This window comes from Xyrauchen texanus, chromosome 7 (assembly GCF_025860055.1).
Source record: "Xyrauchen texanus isolate HMW12.3.18 chromosome 7, RBS_HiC_50CHRs, whole genome shotgun sequence".
NCBI classification, from domain to species: Eukaryota; Metazoa; Chordata; class Actinopteri; order Cypriniformes; family Catostomidae; genus Xyrauchen; species Xyrauchen texanus.
In genome coordinates this window covers 11,644,156-11,658,756 of record NC_068282.1, presented here as the reverse complement: position 1 = coordinate 11,658,756, position 14,601 = coordinate 11,644,156, and the positions used below count along the sequence as shown (strand labels likewise).

Genomic DNA, 14,601 nt, shown 5'->3' with positions numbered 1-14,601 from the left:
GAGAAGGGGCGGCTTTTCAAGGTTGGGAGAAGGGGGAAATAAAAACAAGCCTTCAGTGACAAAGATACACTAGAGGCAGCTTGAGATAAGAATGGAGAGACCTTTATGTCGGGAGAGACAGGTTGAACTTACAGTGATTTATTCATCTACTTCAAACAAAGTGCTTAGACTGCTTCTACCATTAAGCTCTTAAGACATGTAAATCAATGCATAAAGATGAAATGTAAGTCCACCTTTTGAACAAGATAATTAGTCTATAAGAACATCTAAAATGGCATTACACCTTTGGAAGTTCCTCAAGTATATTTAATCTGGGCTTTTCTGACGCTTGTCCATTTAGGCTTTAATAAATTGCATATGAAGTCAATGAAACTGAGTAAACAACACTTTTATGAATGAACTTAAAGCTAAAGTTTGTTACTTTTGGGACGTTAAAATGATTTCTCATATCCGAGCTTAATATGCAGAATTACAAGCAAGTTATTTGTAGGTTGATATCTCAAAAAACATGTAAAAACTGTGCTGCTGTAGCACTATCAAAACACTCAACACATCAACATCGACTCAACTAAAGGAGTGAGTTTAAAGCAGGACTATCTGTTTGGCCAACCAATGGAAGACAGCAGAAACCGGAATGATAACAGCTATTTTAATTGTCAGTTTCGTTTGGCGACAAGTGGTGCAGATATTACACATGTCAAGGAGCAACTGTGCATGGCACACATTTCCATAAAGTCCTATAATAAATGCACATTGACAGTGACTTAAATTTCATTCAAAGTAAACATTTTAGTATTTATTTCCTGGGAATCTAACCACTTGGTTTGATGTTTTGTTATCTAATGCAATGACTAATGCAATTATCAAGTGTGGCATAAGGGCTAAAATCAATTTGGGGGCTTCTGTATTTTCCAAGATCTTAGGAAATCTGTAAATATTTTTAAAAATAAAGAGGTTTCAAACTGGAGTGCAAAGAAATTATAATCTGATTTCTATTGACTACTGGCATTCCTTGTACCATTGTCTTCCAGTCGAGCTACTGGTTCATCACCACACATTTAAAAAAAGAAGTCATAAAATTCAACAAAATATTAATTAAATACATAAATTGGCGGAATTGTTCCATCGAATGTCTTGGATGTCACAAGAAGAGAGAAATGTGGGGTATTGAACATCAGAGGACAGACAGCATCAACACAGCCCAGACTGACCGAATGAGCCAGAGTGTTGAAATGGCGCTAACCACACACTGGGAATGAATATGATACTTATCTGTGTGAGCTCTAAGACCAGGATCACTTTCCTCACACCAGAGGAACACTTTAATCCACTCTCTCTAAAGCACACTCAAACTAGAGCCAGAAAAAGGAGGGCATAAAAGTTCAGAGGACTTTTCTGTCATAGAACTCATGTAACAAGCAATGGAAGATTTCTTTCTTCCTTTTCAGAATAATGAATTAACATAACATCTAAAAAGTTTTAGAAAAGTTCTAAGTTAAAGGAATATTTCACCCAAAAATTTTAATTCTCTTGTAATTTACTCAATCATTCTGAACAATGACATTCTTTCTTTCATGGAACAAAATAGGCAGAATGACAGCCTCAGACATCATTCACTTTCATTATATGAAAAAAAAAAAAAAAAAGGAAGACATTCTGCACATCTCCTTTTGTGTTCTATGGAAGAAAGAATTTCAAAAGGGTTTCACAGGAATTTTCATTTTTGTGTGAAAATGTGCTTCTGTCAAATATTATAATTGTTTAAATTTGGTACAATCCTTGAAGACTTCAGGCTAAGAAAAAACTTTTTTCCCCTAAATAAGAGTGGTTTATTCTAAAACAGGTTGGCCAATGTTGAGATCACATAACCAGCCGAATACTTCTCACTATATCTTGGTAACGCCCCTGTAGGATACTTTTGATTGCGGAATAAATTAATCATGGGTGACAAATACACTTGTGAAAACCATATTCCTAAAATGGCATTTATGTTGTACAACAAGCAATGTGTCTAAGACCACTGTCTTATCGGGCTACAAAACATCAACCAAGAAACCAGGTATGTAAATTTTATGAACAGTCCCGTTTCCACTATCGGATTGCCAGTGCAGAACTCACCACCATGATGAAACAGTGTTGTGGGGGGTTGCCAGACTGTTGCTGTGTGGTTGCTAAGGTGTTCTGATTGGAGTTAAGTGCATTTGCTGTGAGGTTGCAAGGGTGTTTTGGTTAGCTGTTAGTATGTTGGTAGGGTGTTCTGGGTGGTTGCTTACTGGCCTGAGTCAAATAAGCTCACCCCAACTCTGGTTTCAGGTCCCTCATTCAAGTCTATTAAATGTTTTTTGCACAAATTTGTATTGTGCCTGCAATTTTTATTTATTTTTCCAAAACCTTACCATTGCGTGCTGGATACACAACTTGGCAAGAATAATGTACTTAATCACATCTTAGTTTCGGCAGACACTGTCGATCTGACGTTGCACATTTTCATCAGCCCAAATATACAGAAGAGCCATGATTTTGTTTACTGGCCAATATTGAGGACTCTCCATTATCTGTTGATCTGTTGAGGTAAGCAGGAACCTAGATATGAGAAAATTGGGATATTAGTATCTTGGTGCTACCCACTGACCTTACTTAGGTAAACTCTGTCTTTGACACTGACCCCGCCTCAATCACCAGTTGGCCGCCTTTGGCCCAAGGGTAATCGGTGGGACGTTGGCCCTTGGCCCAGAGGAAGCCTTGGAAGTGACAGTGGGAATGCAACTGGCCTGGTACACACTAGCATGCCCTCATTTGACCCGATAGTGGAAACGGGACCATTCATGTCCATAGCATAAGAATGAGAAAGACATAAGATAGAACATTTTGGTGGACTATCACAATCAAAATGCAGCCTTATTGCAACACATTTTGCCTTACAATTCCAAAGCTGATCAATTTGATCAGACGTGAACCATTCAACTGAACAAGCTGGCTAGCAGAGCAAGCTGGCGAAATGTCACACAAAGCCATCTAAACCCTAGTGACAGCAATCTGTCATAACCTAAACAGCCCTATTAAATGCACATACAACAACAGAGACATTTTAAGCTTGATTTCCCTTAATGTCAGAGGGGGCCTTTACAATTCACTTAGCTACTGAAGCAAAAAGTGACAGAAAACACAGTTTCTCACACCTCTTTACTCTGTCGTGATTTAACATTTACTGACAACAGTAACGTCCACTCTGGGGGCAACTGACCGCAAAGCTTTACGAAACCCCTGACCCATGTGGCCCCTGGAGGCCTCTATTCCCTCAAGCTAGGGGACCGGAGTCCCTTGAGAAAAACACTTGGCTGAGCGTCAATCTTCCAACATAGTGTTGTTTCTCTCTGTTTGAGAAAACAACTTGCTCATCGCATCAAAAGACAAATCTTTAAAGGGTTAACCTCTTTAAATCCACGATCCCGGATCCGGGATATAAAATGACGTCAGTAATAATGTACTTCAAATTTTAAATGTATGCGGAGGAGTTATGAGCTCACATCTGGTACCATTTGAAACCTTAGAATGTCTACTTTCTTGAGATATGCATCACTTTGGCATTTGTTTTACACTAAGTAACTTATTTACAATAAATTAATAGTTCCACCCATCAAAAGTCGTGTCATAATTATGTGCGTTTTTGAATACATATATGTCTCATATCGCTCAAATATGACGCACATGTACAAACCATGTATCAAATGAAAGCTCTCATTGCCAGTAAGAAGTTCCAATAAGTCTTTTTATTGAGGTATAATCACATATCTAATACACTTCGAATGAATCATGAGGTATACAATCAACATTCGTAAACATACAAGTGAAATTATTGAATATTTGCCGTGCTACTCGCACTAGACAGCACAGTTAGCCACAAATGCTACATAATCCTTCACCATAAGTTATTCTCTGCAAAATGAGCCGTTTTTCAGTGTTTTCTGTGGTTGTGTGCCCAAGTAATCCCTCGATATGTCACGGACTGCAGAAACACCACAAAGTAATGTTATATGATATTCAACAATCCAGGAAAATATGTAAACATCCGATCCGGATAAAGCATATATTGCCGTAAAGCTTAGACCCTCCGCTTCCGGCAATGTCTCTCAAGATCAAATAGACCAATCAGGGGCTGTGATATTGCATCCTGACTGTGAAGTGATCACTAGGTAGGTTACGTGCACAAAACACACAGACGCTGTCTCACCAGACACCTGAGCGCATATTTACCACTTTCAACAGTGTTTTATGTAATGACAAAGGGTTTTCTGTAAAATTACACTGGGATTTTGCATTTATAGCACTGTATATGGGTATGGGGAGACTTTAGATTTGGGTAGGCGGAAAGTACACCAAAAAAAAGGTAATATTCCTCCCTTCAGATACATTTAAATAGATATTAAATAAAACATGATACAGACAAAATTCCTTTTTCAGGTATTTGCTGACATCTAGTGGAAACAGCCAAAACTGTCTGCATGCTGCTAGGGTTTTTGAGTTATACACTTTCAAAAATGAATTTATATAAAAAAAATCAAAAAGCGCCTCTTTTTTTAGGAGGGTTATTACTGTTCAGACAACATATATTTAATTTTTTTTAATTTTTAGCAGTGTTTTATGCAACTTCAAAGGGTTTCCTGTAAAATGACACCAAAACTGTGTATTTAGGCCAAAGTATGTGGGAATGGGAAGCTTTTTAATTTGGGTAGGCCAAATCCAGGCGGAAATCCCCAAAAATGGCAAGGATCTTAAGCTCAACTTAAACAGGTTACCATGGGTTTTGTTCAGAATCCAACTGACCTAAGCAAGGAATTTAAACACAAAGAGAAACTGGAAGGCAAAAGCTCTGTTAGACAACAGTTCCAATGCACTTAGTGAAACACAATAAGTTACACCTTATATCATCGGTTTTCTGAACTGCCCGAGGAGTCAGCTCAGTGGGGTGATTCTTATTGCTGGATGGAGGAATAAGAAAATGCCAGTGATCTTAGCAGTCTGGCACTAAATCTCTGAGCTTGGCATCAACACAGCACACTGAAGCCACATTGAAATTAGAAGCAGAACTCAAGCTCGTCTGCACGTCTCTCTGACTGCTTGATTCTGAATGTAATTGATTGCAGAGTTTCCACTGCTATGAGGTGTCTTTCCATACTGAAGACAACTTTATATATTGAAGTTAAGAAGAAATGGCTTAGCCAATGTCTTCAGGCAACATCTGGTATGATCATGAAGAAATACATATGATCTGGTGGACAGTGTTGAGGTCAGATGTCGGAGAAGAACATTTTCAAACCAAAAGTTTTAAAGTGGTATTTGTTGTCGCCCCAAGTCAGTTATTTTGGTCATTTCATAGTTTCAAACATGTATGATCCTCAAAAAAAATATTATAATGAATAAAAAAAAAAAAAAAAAGTGGTTGTTTTTCTCTCCAAGCATTAAATTAACATTCCTGTAGCACAGGGTTTCCCAGTTTGTGAATCCTTTGGGGTGTGATGTAACTGTACACAATTGTACACAATCTTCAGAGAGCACTTAACCAGTAGACACTAATGGCACTTACTATTTACATTTTCTAATTTAAAAAAAAAAATAATAATAATAATAAACCTTTCCTTGTCTACCTCTTTCTTCTGTGCTAACTTCTATTAGGGATGTACACGAGTAGTCGAATATTCGATCTGCAATAATTATTTGAATAGTAATACTACTATTCGAATTTTGCAAAGTTTCACTTTGCTGGCCATATATACAGTGAGATGCATGTTAAATCCTGAACACACATACTAAAACTGGCAGTTATAACAGAATGCACTGGATAGCGCGGTTGAACGTGGACACACGTTGATCACATTTGTCACTCAGTAAGTTCAGATGGACACCAGAAATGTGGGTTACTGTGAGAAAGCTGGGTTCCTGTTTAAATGTACTAGATAAGCGATGTACACTTTACTCTCGTAAATATGTGCAGCTCATCAGAAAGCAGCATCCCCGTTGCAACATAATCCCCACGGCGCGTCTGTAAACAACAAACATGGCATTCGCGAAAGACTATGCTAGATGAGGTAAGGGACATTCCATCATTTAAACTGTTGTGTATAAATGAGTATAGTTTACAGAGTACGTGGGTATGCATGTTTTTCTCAACAAAAACATGACGAGATACAATATAAACATGCTAACTATTATATGGTGAGTGTTTATACTCGTCCTGTACATTAACTGCATCAGTCTAATTCTTTTTCTTTGCTTTGCGTGAGCTTAAATGCTTTCATTCTATTCTTTTTTTGTTTTCACACATTGCTTGTTTAAATATATATAATAAAAACACAGGACATGAATTAAGCTTGTTTTGATTATAATTAGAAGCTTGTTTTCTCACCTTTATGACAAAACAAATATTTCTCGTTAATTACCTTCTTTTAAATAATAGAATTCCGGGTTCGACAATAAGGACTGCCAGATGACCCGGGGCCAGTGTGAGAGAGCATCGGGCCAGTTGCTAGAACTGTCACTTGCCTGATCGGGCCAGTGCTGCATTTATAACGTTAGTGCAAGAAAACAACAAGTGAGAGCGCAACAATTACACACGATTCTATTTAGCTCGCAAAGATGCATGAGCGCATAATATACTGGATGCGCCAAGACACAGTTAGTGCATGCACAAGATCGTGCCGACACCGAGTGCACTCTCCTAGCACTCCTACACTTTTCAAAGTGTCTTAGCAGCAGCTATTAACAATGTGTAGAAAATGGAAGAAAAAAATAAATCACACTTAGTGAATTTCAAAGCGGGATTGCACGTCTTAAGCAACATTTTAAGTATCCCTGCACATTCTGCGTTCATGTTGCGCAAAATCCCCACATTTTTCGTTTTTACATGTTGGTGAAAAGCAGTAATCCACACATTGGAACACAAAAAAAAAAAAAATAAATCAACAGTTTCATTCTATAGGACTGAAAATCCATGTCCCTCCGTGCATAATGTCTAGTCTTATCATCAACTCTCTCCGTGCAGCGTAGACTGTTTACCATGCATATTCCCACTGTAAAAACAAAAAGCACATTTTCTCTCAATTATTGGGGCGGCTGTGGCTCAGTTGGTAGAGCGGGTCGGCCACTAATCGCAGGGTTGGTGGTTCAAATCCCGGCCCACACGACTCCACATGCCGAAGTGTCCTTGGGCAAGACACTGAACCCCAAGTTGCTCCCAATGGCAGGCTAGCACCTTACATAGCAGCTCTGCCGCCATTGGTGTATGAATGTGTGTGTGAATGGGTGAACGAGTCACAGTGTAAAGCGCTTTGAATACAGAAAAGGATAAAAAGGCGCTATATAAGTGCAGACCATTTACCATTTACCATATTCGCCTTTAGAGATGAAGCGCTGAATGAAACTTAATAAACTTTGTTTATGTGCCTGGAAATCACGAGCTGCTCAATATTCAAAAAGTATACATTTAATTAGGTTGGTTTCAAAACGTAATCATTAATTCTAAATGATAATGGCGTTTGATATGAAAAGCAGCAAGATCACTATGGCTATTAGGATATTATTATCAGAGCTGTTAGTCTGCAGGGTGAAGATGAATATTCAAAACAGTCACTTCATATCTTCATATCATATTCATGAAACACCAGTTATATTTCTCATTTCTGGACCGTACAGGTATTTTTGTTTTCATGCTTTGTGAATCAAGCTGTGTTGGTCTTTATGTTGTCTGATTTGTTATATACACATTCTTAATTCAAAGATTAGGCCTAATATCCCCCTAATGTATATTACTGGTAACAGCTGATTTGGAAGTCTCTTCTCAGGAATTCATATGTTTATTACATTCAGCTAATAATCACATCTTTAACTCTGTGATTAAATCTTTGACCCTGTGTGTGAATACACTACACACGGGCAAAAGTTGCATGACAGCATGACTAAACGGGCGACCGAAACCCATCATCTCCTCCAGAGAACTCTTCGCTTAAAATAAGATGTATTTATATCTGTAAAGCGCTTATATGGGATAAAATAAGGCATAAATCATATCTTGCAAAATGCAAATTATAAATGTGATTCAGTTTGGGGGAACATTGTCTTAAAAACACAATGTATGTAAAAAATTATCATCTTCGGACACATTTTTAAAGCCATGATGGTTAAAACAGCTATATATAATTTTTGTGTTGGGGCAGTGAAAATTTTGGCAGGGCCAGTAAAAATCTGGAGCACTGGCCCAACAGGGCCAGTAGAAAAAATCCTTAGCGTTGAGCCCTGGAATATTCAAATATTTGTTTTTATGAGTTTAAATATTCTAATACCAAATTATTGATGAATGCCCATCCCTAGCTTCTATATTACTATAGCTACAGGGGGGCTTTTAGCAAAACAATCACTAAATATTGTTAGATTTCTCTGTATCTTGTTTTAAAGACGTTTAGATATATTTATTCTTAAACAAATAATTTTCTTTTGCAGCTGTAATTAATCAAATCATGATCAAAATGATGTTGGTGGCTCAAACAAACAGATTTCAATTCGGTTTGGTGCCTCATGTGACACCGAAAATACACATACACCTTCAATATTACATGAAATCACAGGGGGAACTTTAAACAAATAATTTAGGTCACAGAAGATGATGACCCTTTGCTATAGCAGGATTTGGGACAAGTTACCTGACACTATTCCAACCATACGTCATAGCACTGTGATGTGGCTACTTGTCAGGCGTGCTGCCATCAACGTGACAGAGAGTGGATTGGAGCTGTCAGTCAAACAACCAGAAAGAGGAGTGTCCAACTAAATCCACTTTGTTTCATTGCCGATCGGAGGTCCTCTACAGCGGTTTAAATCACACATGAAGTCTATTCCTGCAGCCAGAGGGACTTGAAAGTGAGAACGCTGGTTGGATTGCAGGGAGATGAAATAAATCATCCCCCAGGGGCAGTGTTCATTAATCTCTACATTCATCACAAACAGCTGATCATGTCTGACGGCCGATAAGAGATTTGAGGAGGAACTGCTGCCACAGAGGAGACTGGATAATATCTATAATCCAGAGATCCCACAAAGGCTACGTTCACTCATTGAAAGGGGCGGAATCACCAAACAGTTGTGCCACTTCTGTGCATGGTATTTCAGCACAAAAAGCTCAAATAAATGCTCAGCTTCAGCACTTATGGGTTCTTTTGGCACCCCAGAAAACAACTGCTTGTGGCATAAAACTGGTCTGAGAACCATATTCTACTGCAAAGTGAACGTACCCAAAGATTACTTAAATGGACTGGGGCGTGCTTCTGGGAGGAACCTGGGAAAAGATCATAGTTTAAAAAAATCTGACAGAGGAGATGTCAGACGTTGAAAACACTGTCACAACAAACCTGCTATGATAACAGGGAGTTGTATACACGGACCTGAGCAGTGGGGATTTGATCAAAAGCTCCAGCACTTGAAAGGAGGAGCGAGTTTCCTGCAGTCACTTTCCATGACAAGAGGAGCTTTGTCTGAACTCAAAGGGAAGTTTGCAGCACTGTTTCAACGGGACTAAATACACTCTAAAATATTGAAAATTGGAAATCAATTTTCAGCGTGATGTTGAGAGATGTCAAACGCCTCTAGGCAAGTATGACTATGAGAACAACGGGAGTAGAATGCTGTTGTAGATTCTGCAAGCGGCACATTTTAAGGCACTCCAGTCTGTTTTCTCTTTTGTTCTGCTCAATAAAGTGCAAAAGAGAAAGAGGAAAAGAGCCGTTGGTGGCTCAGACAAAGCATTTAGTGATCGATCGGGGCACTCAAGCTGACACTTAGCTTGGATGGCCACACTTCTGAGGGTAAAGAATAAAGAAAAGATGGATCATTGCCTTGTTTACACTTCAGTCTCTTAATTTACACTACTCATATGGTCATGCAAGCCTGATTGAATAGTACTGCACACTAACAGAGGAACTACAAAGTTCTCTGTGGACTGTGCTGCCATACAATGCCAAAACACATTAACTACACATTTTGTCCAAATTGCTCAGATTCAAAAAGTGAGACATTTTGCTGAACAACACCTTTAAAGCCATGTTTCTTAGATTCAGTCACCATTGAATGATGTATTGAATGTGAATGGTAACTGAGGCTGTCAGCTCCTAACATTCTGCCTAACATATCCTTTTGGAATATTATGGGTTCAATACAAGTTTAGCTCAATCAACAGCATGTGTTGCCTAATGTTGATTACCACAAAAAAATTCATTTGAAGATGTCCCACCTATTCTTAAAAATCTGGGTTACTGTGAATCACTTATAAATGGAATTGAATGGCGCCAATCGTAAACATTAAAAAATATTATTATTTTAAAATTAGTCACATGACGTAAACAATATGCATTTTAACAAGACTTTAATGTGATAAAAATCGCTTGGTAACTATTTCTGTGTAAAGTTATATATCCAATTTTACAACTTTGTTGCCATGACGATATAATGTTGTAAACCCTGTAATCACAGTAAAGCGATGATTTAAACATTACAGATCAAATAATACACAAGTTTTAACAGAAGAATGAATTCAAGTACTTTTATAAAATTATAAGTTTCACATTTCTGCTTTAAAACAATGCAAATATTGGCCCCCTTCACTTCCATTATAGGTGCCTCTCTGTAATGTCATTATTTGCTTTTGTGAAAGGGGAGATGAGTCTAAATTCTTTTTTCTAAATTTTGTTTTATTTCAGATTTGGATGCATTCTTTTTTTTTTTTTTTTTTGCTGTTCAGACTGCAAGCAACTAAAAACATTTAAAGAGTGTAAATGAGCGATACATCTCCATACAATACTGCACACTTTGTATGATTTATATATATATTGTGTTGCATCCTGAATAACGAAAAATCTACTAACAATTCTTTCAAACTGACTCCATATTCCAAAAATTCAGATTTTTATCAGGTTTCAAACCACATATGGTGGTTTTTCTGCTGTTCAGATAACAAACTAAATGTATTTGAGTCAGATATGCCCCCCCAAAAAATCTGATTTTTGCTGCCTGTCTGAACAAAGCCAAAGAGTCTCTGTACCCACCTTGCTTTCGGTCCCTCTTTTTCCATTTCTTTATTTCCTCATTGAGAAAACAGGCACAATGCAACTATGAGCCCTGCCATTTTACACATCTATTATTAATTATCTGTCAAGGCCTTGTTCTTGCCAGAAAATCTGCACTTTGGCAAAACAAGAAACTGCAAAAATTCAGTCTAATCCCCGCAGGACATTTATCATGTCTGGGCACAGTGCCTATAACTTCATATGTTCATTTTTCAACTGGACTCTTTTTAGACAAGCATACAACTTTAAGCTGAACACTGGCCAAGAAACAGAGTACATCTCATTACTGAATTATGCACTAACTGTAGTTCACATTTTAAACATCCAAGTGATTAAAAAATATGGCAAGCAGAGATGGTGATTGCAATACCACTCAATGTGAATCATGTTCAGGCACTGTAGTTCTGTTTAACTAGCAGAAAGAAAAAAAAAAAAAATTCTCCTCTTTTCTTCCCAATTTTGGAATGCCCACTTCCAAATGCACTAAGGTGGCGTGGTGGCTCACCTCAATCTGGGTGGCGGAGGATGAATCTCAGTTGCCTCTGCGTCTGAGACCGTCAATCCGTGCATCTCATCACGTGGCTTGTTGAGCACGTTACCGCTATTCTCTGCGCCATCCAAGCACAGCTCACCACATGCCCCTCCGAGAGGGAGAACCACATTAGAGAGACCATGAGGAGGTTAACCCAATGTGACTCTACCCAACCTAGCAACCGGGCCAACTGGTTGCTAAGGAAGCCTGATTGGAGTCACTCAGCACACCCTGGGTTTGAACTTGTGACTCCAGGTGTGGCTAGCCAGCGTCTTTACTTGCTGAGCTAGCCAGGCCTCTAACATTTTTTTATAATGATAATTATGACTACATTCAGATTGGATGAGCCACATCTGAATCTGTAAAAAATAGCAGATACTAAATTCTTACTGGATTAGCCATGTTCGAAGTCATTGTAAATAGATGATATATGCACACGTGACCGCACATTAGGTAAGGAATAATTGACGACGGACAATTGAATTATTGAAAAGTAACACACACACTGAGGTGGTAATGCGGCCACGAAGCGGAGACATTTTCAGGTTTTCATCCCTAGAACACTTCTACTTGTGAGTGGAACTACATTCTTATACCACGGATTCAGCGTTTTGCTTTGATACAGCCCAAGCCTTCGTTGCTAGTCCATCACTTTACAACTAGTAACGGAGGCTTGCACTGCTTTTAAGCACTTATTGGAGTAACAAAGTAGTGTGTATGTGTGCATTTGTATTTGCGTTTGTGTGACAGAGCGCGAGAGAGAAAGCAAGATAGAGAGTGATCGGATATGTGTGAGATTACCAGAGTCTTCTGTGGCTTTCTTTTGTTCATCTGTAACGTCACTTAAAATTGGCAAGTTGTTTGTTCGAGTGGTCGCGTCACCATCTTGAATATAGCTTGAATAAAGCTAAACTGCTTTAATAAGTCTCGGGGGTGCGGGACATGAGGGCACTGAGTGTCGCACGCGAGTGTCTATGTGTGTGCGTGTGAATGTGCGTGTGGGTGAAAACGAAGGAGAGAGAGATATGGAGCCGTTATGCAGTCAAGACCTGGAAGCACTTCATAGTGTTAACTGAAAAATAATTGCAGACCTCAGAACGCCCATCAACCAGTCCGAATCAAGCATTCAACAGACCTGCGGTTTAATTTATATTAATGCGGCAAGTTGCTTGGCAACCATAAACAGCCTATTGTTAAGCCAATGAACTGTATTACTTGTATCTTAAAGATTTATAAAGAGTAAGGGGCCGTTCACACCAAACACACTTTTGCACCTGGAAACCGTTGCATCCGGAAGCGTTTTTGTTTTTCAGCATCTGACGCAGAAACACCATGTCTTTTAGACGCCATGTTCCATTCATTGTGCTGCATCTAGCTTTTTTTGGCACAACAAGGTGTTCAGTCTGAACAGATCCTAAGAATGCCAGCAAGTACCTGAATTTATTGGAAAGCTGTGGAATGACCTAATTTTGGTTTAAGTATAATATCTGTTCATATGTTTTTATTCAAGTCTCTGCTCAACTATATTTGCAAAGTTTATGCCTTAATGCAGTGGTTGCTCATTTGTTGTATATTGGAAAGTTTTTCAAATAAAAAAAAAGCATCTTTGCGATAGACGTTTATTGTGATTATTATGAATAATAAACGCAATTACTTTTCCATATAAGCAATAATGCTGGTAAAAATGCAGCGCTTTACAGTGATTTTACAATTTTACTTAAAGGGGTTTTAGACACTCAATTTTGTATTGTGCCTAAGAACACTCCTAATCTAGTGAAATCAATGTATCGCATGGCCTCACATGGCTTTTTGCTTTAATGAGCCTGCAATTTATTTCACAACAGGGATTCATGAACTACATGATTCGCTAAACATCTGATTCTGGCACCAGTACAATTTGCTCCTAATATAATAACAATATAAAAAAAATTGGAAGGATGACTGAACTTCAAGTGACTGAACTTACTTGACCCTCTGGATCCAGACGCAGTAGTCTGTAATGTAGAGGTCATTGAGGATATAGGCCGGATCGTTCTCTCTGAAGATCTTATGGATGGCCAGAAGACATTTAAGAACGCAAGCCTTCCCTGCAACAAAGAAAACATATAGTGATTTAGTCTAAACACAGAAAACTCAGAAGACTATGTTTACTCAAGACACCCCAAAACTGTTCATATAAAACAATGTTTTGTGTATAAACACTGCAAAAATCATTTTATTACTCAGTATTTTTGTCATGTTTCAGTATCTAAACATCCTTAAAACAAGATAAATTTACCTAAGAATCTAAATTGTTTAAGTTATCAGAGAATATATATATATTTTTTTCATGTTTTTAAGCATAAACCTCAAAAACCCCTACATTTTGTTTGTTTGCTTCATGCTTCAAACTAAAAAAATTATTTGCCAATTGGGTAAGAAAAATATGTTCAATTAAAGATACATTCCCCTTATCTTCCATTGGTCAACAAACCTGATTAGTCCTACCCCAAACTCTCACCACTGGTTGAGCCAATGTCGCTATCTTGGGCTGGTTGGGATACTCAAATCCTGAGCAGAGTGGATGATTTCTGAGCACTTAAGGAGATAACTGTATTTTTCATTCTAGCAGATGAGTCCACAACACACAAAACATACCCACAAACACCTTGAGGGTGTCGTGCCACAGCGATATGTGTTGTCATGACACCAGTCTCCAGAAAAAGGTGTAAAAATATCCCCTCAGCGCAAGGCAACGGGCTCAATTGTAAAGAGAAATGAAGGCCGCAAGGATCCCTGAGCCGCCCACAGAATAGGCTGGCAGCCAGTGGAGACATTCCAGCTGCTTCAGAAAACAAACAGTGCACTCGCACTGAGGAAAGCCTTATACAAACATTTGGTTCCAATTTAAGATGGAACTCTTCCTTGGATAGAGATAGTGGGAGAGAGAGACAGACAAACAGAGTGAGAGAGAGATCTCAA

At 38.4% G+C, this 14,601-nt stretch overlaps 1 protein-coding gene across 2 annotated transcripts in view; it reads right to left on the bottom strand.

Annotated features, from left to right (window-relative positions):
- Window positions 1–14,601, bottom strand: part of shq1 (SHQ1, H/ACA ribonucleoprotein assembly factor) — a 53,110-nt gene that overhangs the window by 4,831 nt on the left and 33,678 nt on the right. For both annotated transcript variants that reach the window (XM_052131008.1, XM_052131009.1), the window contains exon 11: window positions 13,607–13,727. In XM_052131008.1, the coding sequence (XP_051986968.1) occupies window positions 13,607–13,727 (121 nt within the window). The remainder of the gene's footprint in view (window positions 1–13,606; window positions 13,728–14,601) is intronic.